Source organism: Melitaea cinxia, chromosome 11 (genome assembly GCF_905220565.1).
Source record: "Melitaea cinxia chromosome 11, ilMelCinx1.1, whole genome shotgun sequence".
NCBI classification, from domain to species: domain Eukaryota; kingdom Metazoa; phylum Arthropoda; class Insecta; order Lepidoptera; family Nymphalidae; genus Melitaea; species Melitaea cinxia.
Window position 1 is genome coordinate 14,080,244 of NC_059404.1, and position 17,696 is coordinate 14,097,939.

The 17,696-nt window shown below is 34.8% G+C and overlaps 1 protein-coding gene across 1 annotated transcript; it reads right to left on the bottom strand.

The window, feature by feature from the left end:
* Positions 1-377: 377 nt before the first annotated feature.
* LOC123657634 (collagen alpha-1(I) chain-like) lies at positions 378-16,812 on the bottom strand. The gene is given in 25 exon segments (XM_045593156.1): positions 378-1,045; positions 1,665-1,886; positions 2,047-2,216; positions 2,563-2,784; positions 2,947-3,132; positions 3,257-3,545; positions 3,631-3,846; positions 3,994-4,263; positions 4,355-4,488; positions 4,592-4,852; positions 5,860-6,004; positions 6,096-6,293; positions 6,669-6,830; positions 7,032-7,499; positions 7,661-7,957; positions 8,616-8,714; positions 9,165-9,371; positions 10,053-10,177; positions 10,739-10,856; positions 11,680-11,864; positions 12,902-13,101; positions 13,372-13,420; positions 13,582-13,753; positions 16,396-16,538; positions 16,791-16,812. Coding segments are annotated over 25 exon segments (4,707 nt in total). The 3' UTR covers positions 378-898.
* Positions 16,813-17,696: the final 884 nt, after the last annotated feature.

Consider the following 17,696-nt stretch of genomic DNA (forward strand, 5'->3'; position numbering starts at 1 on the left):
CAATAAGTGTTTCTATATAGATTATGTAACTTGATTTCCACATCATGAAGGCAAGACATCGTAAAGGATTTATTATTTATAAAATATATAAAGAATATTTAAAATTACAGTAAGGTTCTTTAAATAAGCGTTTCTTGTAGCGTATCAAACTCGTACATGTATCCAAAATTTTTATTCATAAGAACCACACAGTATTTAATACGTAATAAAATATTTTTTAATATTTCAATGCAAATGAAATAAGCGATTCGAAAAAAATCTCGAGTACAGCTTAGTCCTTGAGATACTTAAAAATATTTAGAAGAAATAAGATAGATAATGTAAATAAATTTTATATTTGATTAAAAATTCAATAATAATAAAACAAAAACAAATACATAAAACTATAATTACTTTCCTATTTATACATGCACTTAATTACAGTTCAGCTTCTTCAGCGAGGTACGAATCTTATATTTTATTACTATCATTTAAAATGTTTAAAATAAGAAATATTTACAATTATGTACAAAACACAGCCTTATCATTGTAAATTAACCTAAAATGTTGTGACGACCTAAAAATATAAGTGTTAAGTACAACGTTATATTATTATTGTTAATATTTAACATAAATGTAAAAATTAAAAATAATGAACACTATATTTTATTTTACATTACCTTGTAGACAAATTACTTAATTTATATTAATGCACTACAAATTACTCTATAAAATATTTATATATAAAAATGCTATTCTGGCTAGTAGTCCTTACGTATTAAAATTATTTATTAAAAATATATTGGTATGATTTTACTAAATCACACTAAAATCTATTACAATAATTTTAAATTTACAAATAATGTCAATACTTCATACTAAATATTGACATATTTATTAGGATTATTTAAGTTTGATTCTAGATAAAGCAGGCGAGCCCCAGTTCGATTCTGAACGTTTGGTCGTGTCTGCCGACGTCCCGTACCGCCACGTCGAGTAGCGGTAGACGGCCCGCCTTGTCAGTTTCATACTGAACTATCGTCTTTGCCCAGTCTGGTTTCTTATACTGTAAAAAATTATATATTATATATCCATATCATATTTCAGATTATTTTTAAGTGTTTTTTTTAAATAGTTGTGATTTGAAACTCGTTAAAAAGATAATATAAATTACACAAATGTATTGGACAGAATGAGATAGAATATATTGCTGCCCAAAACGCGTAAGCGACGCGTTTTTGTATGGCGCTTACGACCTTTTCCACGAGGCCGTGATCATCGTCGACACAAAAAAATCGAAAAGACCTACCTTCCTATAAGTTATCAAAAGTTTCACTTCTGCCGTGTATAAATTACACACAAACACACACAGACAATTTATTATATCGCATAATGAGTCATGGTTTTATTTTTAAATAACATATAAGATGCTTGTCCTAAAGTTTTTTTAGTAGAAACTTTTACATGTGTTCTATAAAGGGTATTCCTAGCGAAGTAACTTGAATACATATACTTATTAAAAAGAGAAAAGGTTTATTTGTTTAGAGTCGACAAAATTTCTAAGCTGTTTTTATCAAATCTTTTACCTATTAGAAGAGTCAAGAACAAACATGGACTACTAAGTGTCATATTAGTGGGTATCCTTAAATATCAAGACAAATAATATCATGGACAGCGATCCTTACCTGACACTCATCCAATAAAGCTTTGTACCGTAGCCTATTGTTAGCTTTGGGCAGGATTTCCGCGTCATTAAAGGCAAGTAACTTGATTCCGTGCTTATAATTTCTTGTCACTGGATCATAATACCCAACAGTATTGCGGCAATGTAACGTCACATTCTGAACTGCTTTAACGGATAGAAGTTGGAGGTAGGTTAGCTGGCTGTGATCAGCTTTGTAAGAAATCTGTAATGTCATAAAACTTTGTTATATTTAAACCGATATTTATCAAAATTATTTACCTCCAATTCAAATTATATAAATCTCAACAAAAAGTTAAAAAAAAATTTGCTTTTTTAAAAGTAAGATGGTAATGTTTGGTAATCTGTATGTTATGGAAAATTACCGTAAATCCGTTTTCAATTTCACTAAGCCATGCTTCATTTCTGTCCGTATGCGTTACGTCTTCCGACATCATAGGCTTAGGGTATACGCAGCTGGCGCTGGTCGACATATCACAATAAACCATAATAGCGTCGTTGATGTCTCCGCCGTTAGGATCTATCCAGTATTGGCCTGAAAATAACAATTATTTTAGAACCTCTCTTGAAGTAAATTCTCCAGTAATTAAGTATAATTTTGAACAAAAGTTTTTTTGTTAAGTCGAACAATTGGTTGTATCTGGCATATGGTAGGTAGATTATGGATATTGGCGTATTATGTACATAGTGAAAATTTAGAAACACTGACATGGATTTAACGCCTGGTCACATATAACAAATCAACGACCTAAATTGAAATCTATGACGATAAATAGGTATCATAAGAATTAAAAATACTTAAAATTTTATAAGTAGAATTTAAGGTTTTTTAATTTTCATATGTTACGAACTTAAAAGATATAAAAATATATAATACGTACCACTTTCAGATTCAGGATGGTGGTATTTAATATCACCGCAAGTCTTTCCAGGAGCTTCTTTCGATCCGTCTGGTTTCAAGAACTTGTCTAGAGATACTTTTAGACGTTCGTATGCTTTCATTACAATTTTCTTTCTTTCTTCTTGAGTCATGTCATCTTTGAAGAAGCGTGGTGGCATACCGTTCGGATCATCGCCTAATTGGTCGGGGCCTTTAAATGAACCTGAGAAAATACAAGATTTCTTAACTTATATTCTCAAAAATATCGAAAATACATTATTGTCAATCGATATATGACCATTAATATCATAAAAAGCCTAAACAATGCCACAAAAATTTTCCCCGTTAGTCGTCATTTAGCAAATTGTATAAATTTGTTATGTACCTTGTTGTAGCATAGCAGCAATTGCAGCGGCATCATAAGCCAGGCCTTCTCCAGGTGGGCCAGGTGGTCCAGGTGGTCCTGCCGGTCCAGGGGTACCGTGACGACCAGGTTCTCCAGGTGGACCGCGACCACCAGGGGGACCGATTGGTCCTTGCAAACCAGGGCTTCCATCGCGACCAGGTGAACCTATTTATTAGGTCAATTAATTTCGAATTAAAGTTACTAAAATTAGTTAAATAATCTGACAAAAATGTTTTACCTCAGTATGGATATGTTAAAATTAAATAAATGTCTGGATAAAAGTATTTACCTCTGGGTCCCGTGTCTCCATCCTTTCCGGGAGGTCCCATTGGTCCAGGTAGTCCTCTATCACCAGCTCTTCCCGGCGCCCCAACCATTCCCGGAAGTCCAGGTATACCCGCATGACCTTTAGCTCCGTCTGCGCCAGCTTCTCCACGTTCACCTTTAAGACCATCCATACCAGGTAGTCCTTGTTTCCCAGCAGGGCCCTGAGGTCCATCAACACCTGGTGGTCCAGATTCACCCCTCGGTCCTCTTTCGCCAGTTGATCCAGGCGGACCGGATGGACCAGGAGGGCCCTGAGAAAATAAAATGTGTAAAATTTAAACCAGGTATATAATATAGTGATAACGTGTAATATGTAGTAATTTTTATTATACTAACCTGTAATCCTGGCGGGCCTGATGCTCCGGATGGTCCTGGCTGTCCAATTGGTCCCTTATCACCTGGTCTGCCAGGTAATCCAGGCTGACCAAGTTTACCTGGGCGGCCTTCAGGCCCTGTTTCACCCATTGGTCCCGGAAGACCTTGAGGTCCAGGTAAACCAGTTGACCCTGGCGCTCCATCTGCACCAGGTTTTCCTGGTGAACCACTTTCTCCCTAAATAATAATAGTGTTTTAAACAATGTTTTTGAGGGTAATATATGTATTCAATAGCAGATTCAATTTTAGTTTATATAGATGTTTTATTTGGATTAATATATCACAAATAAAAATGTTCAAATATTTAATATCCAAAATGATTACCTGTATACCCCTTAAACCTTGTGGTCCAGGGGCTCCAACTAAACCTTGTAAACCACTTGGGCCTCTCTCTCCAGGTGTACCAGGGGTGCCAGGTGGGCCCTGTGGTCCAATCTCTCCTTCACTACCTCTTTCACCCTTTGCACCCTCGGGTCCTGGTGGTCCAGTTAAGCCTTGTGGACCAGGAGCTCCGGGCCGGCCAGAGTCACCTGTTGCGCCTTTGCTACCTGGAATACCTGGAGCACCAGCTATACCTGGGCTACCTTGAGGTCCCTATAAAATAATAATTGTGTATTTAGGTACATAAATTAAAAAAAATACTTTTTATACAGAGTTAACAGTTCCATATTTTAATACTACTTACAGGTGGCCCTAAATCTCCTGGCCTTCCTTGCAACCCAGCATGTCCTATGTCGCCTTTAGGACCCTGATCGCCACGAACTCCCTTGGCTCCTACTGGGCCAGGTAAACCTCTTTGACCAGGTTCTCCGTGTATACCTTGCAAGAAAAAATTGTGATATTTATGTTGAAATTCATTTTTATTTATTATTAAATTATCTATAAATATTCATCTTTGTTAATATATTGCTTTGTTTGTTACCTGGATTACCCGGAGCTCCTTGCTGTCCTTTGGCACCTGCGTAGCCTCTATCACCTTTTAAGCCTGGCATGCCAGTCAAACCTGGTGGACCAGATAAACCTGGTGTTCCCTGAGGTCCAGGTTGGCCACGTTCTCCAGTTGATCCTGGTGCACCTGGTTCTCCTGGTATGCCAGGAGTTCCAGGTTCGCCTCTCTCTGCTGGTTCCCCTGGTGGTCCTGTCGGACCAACAGGCCCTTGAGGTCCTTGTTCACCCTGACGACCTGAAAGTTTTTGAGTATAATAATGTATGTCATTTTCAATAACTTGCCTGCAAAAATATATAGAAATGAACCGTCGAAACGCGTCGATACCGTATGTACGCGCATAACTTACCTAGATATACAAAGTACCTGTGTTTAATAAAAGGGAATTAGCCTGCTAATTAAGGAAGAACCTGTGTATTAATAAAAAGGAATTAACAAAAAGTACTTAATAAAGTACGTATAACTTACGAACGACTGCACAAAATTGGATAAAAATTATTTTTCGCTTCATCGCTTCTGATTGTAATATTTCACTGCTAGGCCTCTTTCCCATATGGGAGAAGGATCAGAGCTTAATCCACCACACTGCTCCAATGCGGGTTTGCGGATATATTCCCTACTACCTACTATGAGTAACGATCGCTATCATATGTACATGATAACAACTGAATACGCCGGCTAAACGTACTCTCCGATGCACGGTGGGGAGACCCACAAAAACTACACTGCAAAGACTAGATGTGAGGGGATCGAACCCGCAACCGCCAGCGCGCAGCAACGGCAACAAACCAGTGCTGTGACCGTTGCGCCAACGCGCCGTCGTTTTTTTTTTATCGGTGTTCGTTATAATTGTGTTTGCTAGCAAACGAAAAAAACCGACTTCAATTACATCGACAAGTAATACAACGTAAGTAGATGAAATTAAATTAACAAAGGCACTAGTCATCACTACGATTTTCCTTGATTTCTCTGGGATCCCATCATCAAATCCTGATTTCCTTATCATGATACCACACTTGAGATATCTACTTTATAACAAAAAAAGAATTATCAAAATCGGTTTATAAACGACGAAGTTATCCCCGAACATACATAAAATACGGTCGAATAAAGTATAACCTCCTCCCTTTTTGAAGTCAGGTAGATTTTAATAACTTCGACAAAGTTACTAACGATATTTAAAATAGTAATAAAAACTAAATAGTCATAAAAACAAAAAATAATAAAAAATATGTTAATAGTACCTTGCGGTCCTTCGGGGCCTTGTGGTCCAGACGAACCTCTTTCTCCCTTCTCACCACTGAGACCAGTTAAACCACGTGGTCCTTGCATTCCCATGGGACCAACTGGCCCTGGATGTCCTTTATTTCCTCTTGGTCCTTCTGGACCCTAAGGCAATACAAAAATAATTAATAATAATACTCTAAATAATATGAATTTGTATTTTAAGCTTTTAGAATTAATATTTATCCTTATGTACCGGAAGACCATCAAGTCCTTGTGCACCAGCTTCACCCTTTTCTCCTGCCGCACCAGGTTGACCAGGGAGTCCTCTTTCGCCATAAAAGCCTCTTTCACCTCGTGGTCCAATTGGTCCCGGCGGTCCAGCAGGTCCAGCCACACCTGGAGCCCCATCTTTACCAGGAGATCCTGGTAAACCAACTGAACCAGGCAGACCCTAAAAAATTAAATATTACAAAACATAAATATTAATTGACAATGTATTAAGTCTTTCAAGTAATAGAGTAGTCAGTGAAAGTACAGTCAGTTACAGAGTATTCCAAAAATTTCCCATATGGCATAATTTAATGTTATTTGTTGTGATAAACTAACTAACGCATTGGGTTTCTGTAATGTTAGTTCTAAGTTTTTTTTTAATGCATAAATAAATAAATAAATAAATAAATAAATAAATATATATATAAATAAATAAATAAATAAATAAATAAATAGATAAATAAATTATGTATTTATAGAAATATATACGCCAAAAGTAATTACTTTAAGTCTACAAAAAGTTTATTTTTTTAAGTTGCGCAAGAAAGGAACTTACTGGGAAACCGGTAGGTCCTGGAGGGCCCGTTTGTCCTCGTTCACCTGCTGGACCTACAGAACCTTGTGGACCTTGAGTACCGGGGCTACCGTCACGACCTGCATCACCTTTGGGACCTGGAGTTCCAGGTTGGCCAACTTCTCCATCTTTTCCTGGTTCGCCCTGAAATATTTAATTGTTTTGAAAATATAGACCTATGAAATGAGTCGAATTGAATCCTATAAAATATTCTATAAAAAAATATTTTGAGTACTAAAAATATAAGTAATATAAGTAAAGCTTTTTGGAGTTATACATAATTTAACAAAAAAATGCAATAGTTCCCTTTCTCGATTTTTTTATTTATTTTGTAAGACTACTGACCTGCAAACCTCTTTCGCCTGGGCTACCTATTAATCCAGGCGGCCCTTGTAAGCCTTGTGGTCCTTGTTCACCAGGTCTGCCATCAGCTCCAGGAATACCTCTTTCTCCTGGAGGCCCCGACTTGCCAGCAATTCCTGGCCTACCAATCAAACCCCTTGCACCAGGAAGTCCCTGTGGCCCAGGTCTACCAGCATCACCTGAACTGCCTTTAGGTCCTGGAAGGCCAATGCCTCCTCTATCACCCGCTTGACCTTTAGGACCGGAAGGGCCGTCAGTACCAGGTAATCCTCTTAATCCTTGTATGCCTCTTTCTCCTTGGGGACCTACATTTCCCGCTGGGCCTCGCAAGCCTCTTTTTCCGCGTTTACCTTCCGGTCCAATACTTCCTGGCAATCCTCTCGGGCCAGGAGATCCAGTTTCTCCTCTTATACCTGATTCTCCTTTTAGTCCCCTTTCACCGGGTTGTCCCTATATTAAATTTTAAATAATATAAACTTTAAATACTCGTAATATAAACTTAATTAAATATCTCAATTTTTAAAATATTTAAATAATTAATAAAGTTGTCGTATTATCTTAAAATCACAAATATTGTTTAAATAAATATTGTTTTTTTTTTTAATAATTACCGGCATTCCCTTAGCCCCCGGCATTCCAGGATCACCAGCAACACCAGGAGTACCTCTTGGTCCAGGAAAACCCTGAGGTCCTGCAGCACCTGCTTGCCCTTGCACGCCCTTCTCACCAGGTATACCATCTCGTCCTGCCAATCCTGGTGGTCCAACTTCTCCAGGTTGTCCAGGACGCCCAGGTTCTCCCCGGGGCCCTTGCATCCCTTGACTACCTTTAGGTCCACTTACTCCTTGTTCGCCTTTCAAGCCAGGTGATCCAGGGAAACCCGGAGAACCAGGCTTTCCGGTATTACCCTTAGAAATAAAATTTAGTATGAAAGGACTACTAACTAAGAAATTGTAATAATATCTTCTAAATATATTTTTATTAATGACTGACCGTCCATCGCGATTTCATACCTTTTTGCTTCTTTTGGATCGCATCGCTTCAGCCTGTAATATATTAGTCCCACTGCTGGGAGTAGGCCTCTTTGCCCGTGTAAGAGAATGATCAAAACTTAATCCACCACGCTGCTCCAATGCGGTTTGGCGGATATATTTTACTATGAGTAACGATCGCTATCAGATGTAAATGATAACAATCGGGACCGACAGCTTAACGTGCTCTCTGAGGCACGGTGGAGAGACCCACAAGGACATACAACCAGTCTGGAAATAGATATTTGTATAAATAAATATCCACTCCAAGTGGGAGTCGAACCCGCGACCGTCGGTGTTTAGGCGCCGCCGGACACCGCACACGCAACATTACACCATATGCATATTATATTATATTTGCTTCTTTAAATCTTAAGTTCTTCGGTATATAGTGTGTTATTGTAGGCTTCAATTATTATTATTGTAGGTCTCAATAACCAACTTTAATTAACAGATTAATTCATTTTAAAAACAAATTCATTAGCTTTATTGTAATAAATGAAATGATATAAATATATCTGTTTTAACTACATACTATAAGTCCTGGGGGTCCAGGAGCTCCATCGACTCCACGCATGCCTGGAGTTCCAGGAGGTCCTTCTCGTCCTCTTTCACCACGTGGACCTACGGGACCCTTTGAAATAAACAACGTAATAAAAAATAAAGAATCATAAAAATATGTGCCAGGTTTAAATAAAATAAAAGATTATAAGATACAATATAAGCATCCTACAATACTCGGCTAGTTTAATACAAAGGGACTTATTTTAGACCAACTGTGTACTTCCAACTATTATTAAATTGCATTGTCTTTTTACTTATTACACTCCGAGTTTACATTTACTGCATTACATGAATATTTACTTTTTAGTCATTTTGGTAACTAAGGCTACAAAAACCATTAACAACCCAACCACTTTGAAAGCTAATATAGTATTTTACATTAATTGAAAAGTACTAGCGTAAAAAGAAGACATATTTTGTCATTATATTCTTGAGACGTAAGTAATCGTATTAATTTATTGTATTTTAGTAGTATTATTGTTCTTATCGTTTATTTATGAAAATTTAATAAATAACTCACAATAGGTCCTGGTGGTCCCATTTGTCCAGGTAATCCACTTGGGCCTTTGTCTCCAGGTAAACCTGGTTCACCCTTAGCGCCATCTTTACCATCGAACCCGCGATGTCCCTTAAGACCAGGTAGTCCTTGTACTCCTGGAAGACCACGTGGCCCTGGTTGTCCTGCCACTCCCGCTGGACCAGGTTCTCCATCTTCTCCAGGATTACCCTTTTGAAACATAATATTTATTGATACAAAATTCAAAAACACAATAGCTAAAGATTACAATATCACAATGATACAATAGCTAAAGACAGTATTGACATTCGAATGCGGAAGAAAGTAGATCATCATCAAAACACATAATATAACACACAATACATAAAAATATAACGGATCGCTGTCCGTACATGGAAGATATATGAGAAAAAATATTACTGGAACCTTTATAAACGCAAACAGCACCCAAAATAATGATTGTTAGAATTTTAGACTGTTTGTCTTTGCGTTTGTGCACGCTAATCTCAGAAACTGCTTATTCGATTTAGATGTGGGTTTCACTAATATTGTGGTAAGTTTCACTTAATATTTAGTGTTTGTTTAATGTCAATCGAGTCATAAATAAAGTTATGCCAATTTAAAGAATTACGTTGAACATGTAAATACCCAAATGACTTATAATCTAAAATAAACCAAAAGATATATCAAAAAAATGCTGTTCAAAGTCACTATTCCACGTTGACGAAGTCGTGGGCACATTTTTTTTTTTCTTCTTAACTTACTAAAATATTTATGTCACTATAAATACGTAGAATTACTCATTAAGTAGTCTTTGTTAATACTTATTAGTCAAAAATTAAATAAATAAAATTAAATAAATAAAATAAATAAATTAATTAATTAACTAACATCTTTTCCTGGCAATCCCTGAGGTCCCCGTTCCCCTGGAGGGCCAGGTTGTCCAATAGGGCCTGGTTCGCCTGGTTCTCCCCTTGGACCTTGGAAGCCTTGCGGTCCTGGAGGACCTTGCGGGCCTGTTAAAAATTAAATTTATTAAACATTTTCTATAACACTCCTTTAATTTTGTAAGGGAGTTTTCTATATACATCCAATTATAAAATTCAAAATCAAATAAATAAGCTATTTCTACATATATTATGTATGTATATATATATGTGTATGTATTTATACGAACATCGACTTTAAAAAATCCATGACTACTACATCAGAACGGTCGTCTTATATATAAAATACTCGTGTCACAATGGTAGTTACCACACTCCTTCGAAGCGGCTGGACCGATTTGTATGAAATTTTGTCTGCATATCGTGTAGGTCTGAGAATCAGCCAATATCTATTTTTCATACCCCTAAGTTCTAGGGGGAGAGGGAGGATTAAGCGGATTAATTACATATATGGCAAAACAACGTTTGCGGGGTCAACTAGTAGGATTACAAATGTCTCATCACAAGTTTTGATCGAAACTGCTTCTGCGGTAAATATTTTGTAGTATTTAGAAACATAAGAATTATTTTAGAATCACTGAGAAGTAAATTAAAATTTTAGAACTTGGTATTTTAATATATTTCAAGTACCTGGTATTCCTCTAATTCCCGGAGAGCCTACAGAAGCTTGCATGTAGTTATAGGGATCAAACACAGGGCCTTTATCTCCTCCTGCAGCTGCTGCTAACTGAGCCAAATAAGCATTTACCTGAAAAAAATTATGAATTTTAGAGAAACCTTTTCTTATTTTTATTATTATCTAACAGCAGCGACTAAAATTAAACAAAAACTTCTTTCGCAAAAGCTTTATCCTCCGATACGCTTAATAAAAAAAAGACAATCGTGAACAAAACCTCGAGTATAGCTAGTAAATGTATTATCTATATTATATATATATATATATATATATATATATATATACTAGCTGACCTGGCGAACTTCGTATCACCTTATTTTTTTCTGGAATATAATAATAACATAATATATCAAAATAAAATATAGCCTATCTTTTAAGTTGGATCGAACTGCACATGGTGTGCGAATTTTATTATAATCGGTTAAGTGGTTTAGGAGTCCATTGAGGACAAACATTGTGACACGAGATTTATATATATTAAGATATATAATATAGATAGAGAGAGACTTTTCCCGTGGTTGTCGTAAGAGGCGACTAAGGGATAACAAGGTTCCACTACCACCTTGGAACTTAAGAAGCCGACCGATGGCGAGATAACCGTCTAACCGCTGGCTTTGAAACACAGAGGCCAAAGACGGGCAGCAGCGTCTTCGGTGTGACAAAGCCAGCCCTGCGGTCACCAACCCGCCTGCCCAGCGTGGTGACTATGGGCAACACACATGAGTTTACGCATTTTTGGCGCGAATTTGTGGAGGCCTATGTCCAGCAGTGGACTGTAATAGACTGGAATGATAATGATGATGATGATGATAGCTAGTAAATGTTGTGTTTCAATTTTTATCTTAAGCACACGCGTAAAACTAATGACAAATAAGGAACAGTTTTGACTGCATACATCTGGCATAGGTCCTACAGGTCCAGGTATACCAGGACTTCCAGGAACACCGTTAACTCCTGGTGCACCTGGCGAGCCGGGTGGGCCATCTTCACCTGGTTCTCCTGTAACCCCCCTTATTGGTGTAGTTGGTTGAGCAGCAACGCCTCTTGGAGGTGGTGGAGGGGGACGACTTGTTGTTGGTGCTGGAATTATTAGTATTGAAAGGCTTAAAATATTCAAAAACAGCCAATACACTAAACTCGTAAAGTCAAATCTGCGAATTCTTTATTGATTTACAAATAAATAGATCATTTTTTGCGATTAAATTAGAGCCGCAGTAGAAAAGTAAAACATAAAAAAGTTGAAATATTTCTGATGTAACAACTTTTTAACATTGTATAAATGGAAAGGCTCATATATTAAACGTCTAAATTGCAACTACCATAATAATATTTGGAAATATTTGTGTTCGCTAGCAAACGAAAAAAAAACCGACTTCAATTACATCGACAAGTACTACAACGTATGTAGATGAAAAAATTGATAGTCAAGTACATACGCATTATCAAAGATTACTCAAAAAGATGTAATCAGATCTTGATAAAATTTAAATGTGATCACATGATAAACATCGGATTTCGATTAAATTGCAAATCATCAAAATCGGTACACCCAGTAAAAAGTTATGCGGATTTTCGAAGGTTTCCCTCGATTTCTCTGAGATCCCATCATTAGATCCTGGTTTCCTTATCATGGTACCACACTTAGGATATCTATTTTCCAACAAAAAAGAATTATCAAGATCGGATCATAAACGACGAAGTTATCCTCGAACATATTTAATATATAAAATTCTCGTGTCGCGGTGTTTGTAGCTAAACTCCTCCGAAACGGCTCGACCGGTTCTCATGAAATTTTGTGTGCATAATGGGTAGGTCTGACAATCGAACAACATCTATTTTTCATCCCCCTAAATGTTAAGGGTAGTCCACCCCTATTTTTTTTAATATTTAGATAAATTATTTATTTTTTATTTTTCTATGATTTGGCGTTGAAAAATACATACAATCCTAAATTTTCACCCTTCTACCACCAACCCCTATTTTTTAATATCTTTTAGCGGCAAGACGACGTTTGCCGAGTCAGCTAGTACAGTTGTTATATATATATATACGGTCGAATTGAGTAACCTCCTCCTTTTTTGAAGTCGGTTAAAAAGCTACCATAATTAAGTACTCACATAAAAGACACGAAGGTAATACTGAGCAATTGACGCGATTATTGTTGCACTGGCAAAGCGTGCAGTTATCCCTCTTCCATGTTTCCCCATCAGCAAATGATCGTCCCATATCCAAACAACGGCTCGATGGTACTATACAGGCATACAAAAACTTTACATCAAAAATTCAAATAGGCGTTTTTAAACTGAAGAGAGGAAAGGTTTATTATTTGCAGAGTAGAATGCTGTCTTATATTACAACTCAAGAAAAAACTTTTTTTTTTTTTAATTTTACTTACCCCTATTTACTGTAGGTACAGTTGGCCTTCGGAAACCAGGAGTCACTGAAATTAAGTTAAAGAAATTAATTTTAGCTAAGCGATAAGTCCCCAGCGTATGTGTTTAAAGTTAAATTATCAATTTATAACAAAAATTCCAAAAGTTATAGGGAGTTAAAGGTATTTAAAAAGAATGACAATAAAGCGATAAATAATGTGTAACCTGTAGTCGATCCAGTGAAATCTCTTTCGGCAATTATTGCTGTAAATAAATAATAATTTAAATATTTTTGTTAAATAAAGCTTAAAAATAAAACGGCACTTGATGATATGGTATTGACTTAGCGGCACAAAAACCACAGTGCACAAAATAACATTAATGCAATGCGTTTTTATAAGTAAACTTAAAGAACACCGTCTCACCATTTTCATCTTCTCCAAATGGATTATAATCATCGTAATTTACAAGATCAGGTTCTTGAGCTTGAGGCAGTTCTTCTTCTTTGATGTCTGCCAGATCTTTAGCAATAGCTGGTAGTACCAGCAGTGCCAGACAAGCGACTCCCACCTGCCACATCCTGCCTATGATTTTAAGCTTTTATTTTTAAAATGGTAAAAATTAAAAAAGTATCAAATAATATAGATGACTAAATTGCTGTTTAACGTTTTTACATTTTATAATAAAGGCGGATTATTATCAGACGCTGTTTAGTAATTTTGGCTAACGTTTTATTGTGTACAGCCATAGAAAAGTAGCTTTGGAGTATCAAGTTTTATATGAAAATCCCATTTAAAGTAGGCTATCATGAAAAAAAGAATATTATTTTCTCAATTTCATTTATTTCAGAAACCTAAATCGTTTCTGTCTGTACACAATAAAAGTTAAAATGAAATCAAATTCTCCTATAAAGAAAATAACTAAATATTGAAGGCAAGAGTATTCGCATAGCCGACCAAATTAGAGCGTCCTAAAGAGAAATTTTATCACCCAATTAAATATAAGACCATTCTTAACATTTCTCGTTCTAAAAACGCGTCCCAGTGACCTTTTTAAATTCAACCCAAGCATCCGTCTGTATAAAGTTGACAGAATCAATTGGCGCCGCGTTATAATTAATTTTAGCAACAGATATGTTATTTTGTTTATGAGCACTTGTCTCTATGGCATTCTCACCTACTTTTTATTAATGTTTGGTCAATTAACATTCGAACTGGTTTATTTTTTTGAATGTATTGGCAGATTGTTTTTTATTATGGTTGATTATTGATATTTAAGTATTCGTTCGGAGCAATGTCTTCTCTAATAGACTATAAAAGTAATTCGTTTGTATATCAGTTTTTAAATGTTCTTCGATTTACTTCATACATAAAAATAGAAGGCCAAAAATCAGTTTACAATGCAGACAGATTTGGTGTCGAAATAGTGTACTTGAAACAAACAAAAATAAATATCTGCGAATTTATAACCGTGTTTAAAATAGTTATTACACTATTTTCGTTGTATCATTTTAAATTTTGTTTTACTATACTTATAACTAAACTGTTTTATTACTATGTAGTAGGTATGTATTGAACAATATTTTTTTTGTAGCCAATGCAAAGATGTATTTTCGCGTATTTTTTTTTTTTTTTTTGACTTTGTCTCCAGTTAAATTTAAATTGTATTATTAAGAAGCTTTTTTGTACCACAGTAAGATAAATAATATACCAGTGCAAACAAGAGTGAAATATGACTTTACAGCACGGAAACGGTAAAAAAAAATTACGTTAGAGACAAAATTGGTAACTGGTAACCTATGTTTTAAAACAACAAAATGATTTTTGAAAAAATTGTGGTGAGTGTTTAAAATAGTTAAATGGTTTTCTGTTACTTTTACTGATACATAAAGAGAGAATAAACTTCTTTGGACATTTTTTAAATAATAATGTTAAGGTTTTTTTTGTTTTCATAAAGTAGGGGAAATATATTTGACCCTGTATCGTTTTATAATTTCAATTAGGTGGTCTTACCAATACCTGTCAAAATTTGATTGACATGAGACAAATTTCAGTAGGTTGTTGAATGACTTTTTGCTCTTTGCAATAAGCTTTTTGTGTAGGTACGTGGTATGTTTTCTTAAATATATAAATGTCCATGCGAAATAGTTCATCTGATCTATGTCATATGAACAAAATGAATTTCAAGCGTTCTCGATTTAATTAGGAATTTTTTTTTTTTTTCGTTTTTTTTGTTTAATAAATTTTAAAATTATATATTTACGTAAATAACCGAAGATGATTTGTGTCAAATATTACGGTAATTTACCAATAAAACACACGAGTTCACGCCTATAATATTAATAAAATAAATGATTACAAAATAAGCAATAGTTACCAAACAAAAAATATATATATCTTTAAAATGTCTTAAGTAAGATACGAGCTAACGACGCTTTATATCAACAAGTCCGTGTTCGCTTTTAAATTTAACAGCTATCATTATTTAGGTATATTTCAAATTTAATTTATCCATAATGACACTGTATAATTCATACTGGGTGCATATGATGTATGCGTGTACGTGCGAAAATTACACTGCAGCTTAATGACTCGCGATATCCTAATAAATGAACAATTGAATACAAACTGCAGTTTTAATAGCAATGATAATATTATAAATAATTTTCACAATTTCTTGTTATAAATATGTGTGCGGTGCATAGTGTTTTTCTTTTCATTCATGATTTTAACACATGGTTAAAACCTTACATATTATGTATATATAATATGGATAGAATATATAACAAGGAAACCAATATTTTAATTTTGATAATATATCTAATTGTTAAGTAACTAAACGAAGACTAAAAATACAAATTTTTAGCTTCTCTTAACGGATTAATTCTTTTAATGCAAATGTTTGTATAGTAAATCTAAAGACCTACGGCTTAGTTACTATTTTAAGCTTAAATATTATTTTTCCAAACTGAACATAATTTAATCAATTTGTTTATTTTATTTTTTAAATATAAAATTTATAAAATTTTAGCGTCAGTGAGTACTGGTCTTAAATGAATATTATGAACGTTCAATCATTAAAAATAATGGGGAAAATATTAATACAGTTTTCTTTTATTTATCACAGACAAAATCCAATTCCATTACAATATACAACACTTTAGATACTTATATTTAAATTTAAATGTACATAATATTTATTTATATTTCGAAAAAAATATGCAAAAAAATATGAATTACCTTGGTGACGTAGTGAGGGGTAGCGCGGCCCGCCCGCGCCGCAACGATTGCGCGTCCTGTCGCCGAGATAGCAATAAATATGCGCGCACGCAGCCTGCGTACGTAAGGAATTCTAGGAATACAGATGTTATCAACTATTATATCTAGTACAGAAGTAAATAAAATAAATTTAGTAATTACTTGTTTTAGAAAATTTTAAATTAATTTTTTTTAAAGCGTTTGTGACATTCACTAATTATATAAGGGTCCCGACGTCGATTGGAAAAAATCTTTACATACCCTTACTTGGGAGGGGCGGGATGTAGAATGATATTACGTAAGAGGCCATCCATAAATTACACCGTTTAACTGATTTATTTTAAAGATTATTTAAAAACTTACTTTTAACTACTTACAATCTAAAGTTGCTAAAACCATCCTTACGTATTAATGAATGGCCCTTTTGTGATAAAAAGATTATATTTATATGTTTATCTGCACAAAAAAATGTTTTGCATATCGTAATTGTACGTTTTATGGGATAAAAATATATTATGGATAGAATATATAAACATTTGCCTTCTACTGTGTTCATATTAAACTCATAAAGAGATCGCAAGAGGCATAAAACTGCATTTTTGTAGCAGACAGGATTTAGAGCGTTGAGGTTCATTTTAACTATAGAAATAATGACTTATGATATTATCAGTAACTTAAAGAATAATCTAATATACCTATTTTAAAAAATGTTTAAAACAATCATATATGATTAATTTCAAAAAGAAATTAATCATATATAATTATTAAATCCTTATAAATTGTAAAGCAAGTTGTGATGGATACAAGGTTACGATGATGAACAAAGGTTACTCTTTTGCAATAGAACTTGGTACGTAGACCTGGAGATATAAAATAACGCAAGAGTACTTCCTACCCTAAAATTATCATTGACCCGGAAGATACGCGAGTAAACCGTAACTCGCAGTTAGTACTATCTGTGACTTAAGGTTTAATAACATACTTATTTAGAAAAAAAATGTAATAATGCATTCAATTATCAAAATTGGTTTAAAAATGAAAACTGTTGAATAGCACTGACATCAATATGTAGGCCGCAAACTAATATATATCATATCAAAGAGGCATGGCAATCTCGATCAGTTGTACACCAATTCTTAGACAAACGACAATTTTTAATGTGGGGGTCAACAATCGCACACGCCTGCCTAATAGGTACGTGCACAGACCAACGTCGATTAGAGAACACATTTTGAAATAACGGCTGACTGATAATATTATTATCAGGCATCTCATCCTTAGTA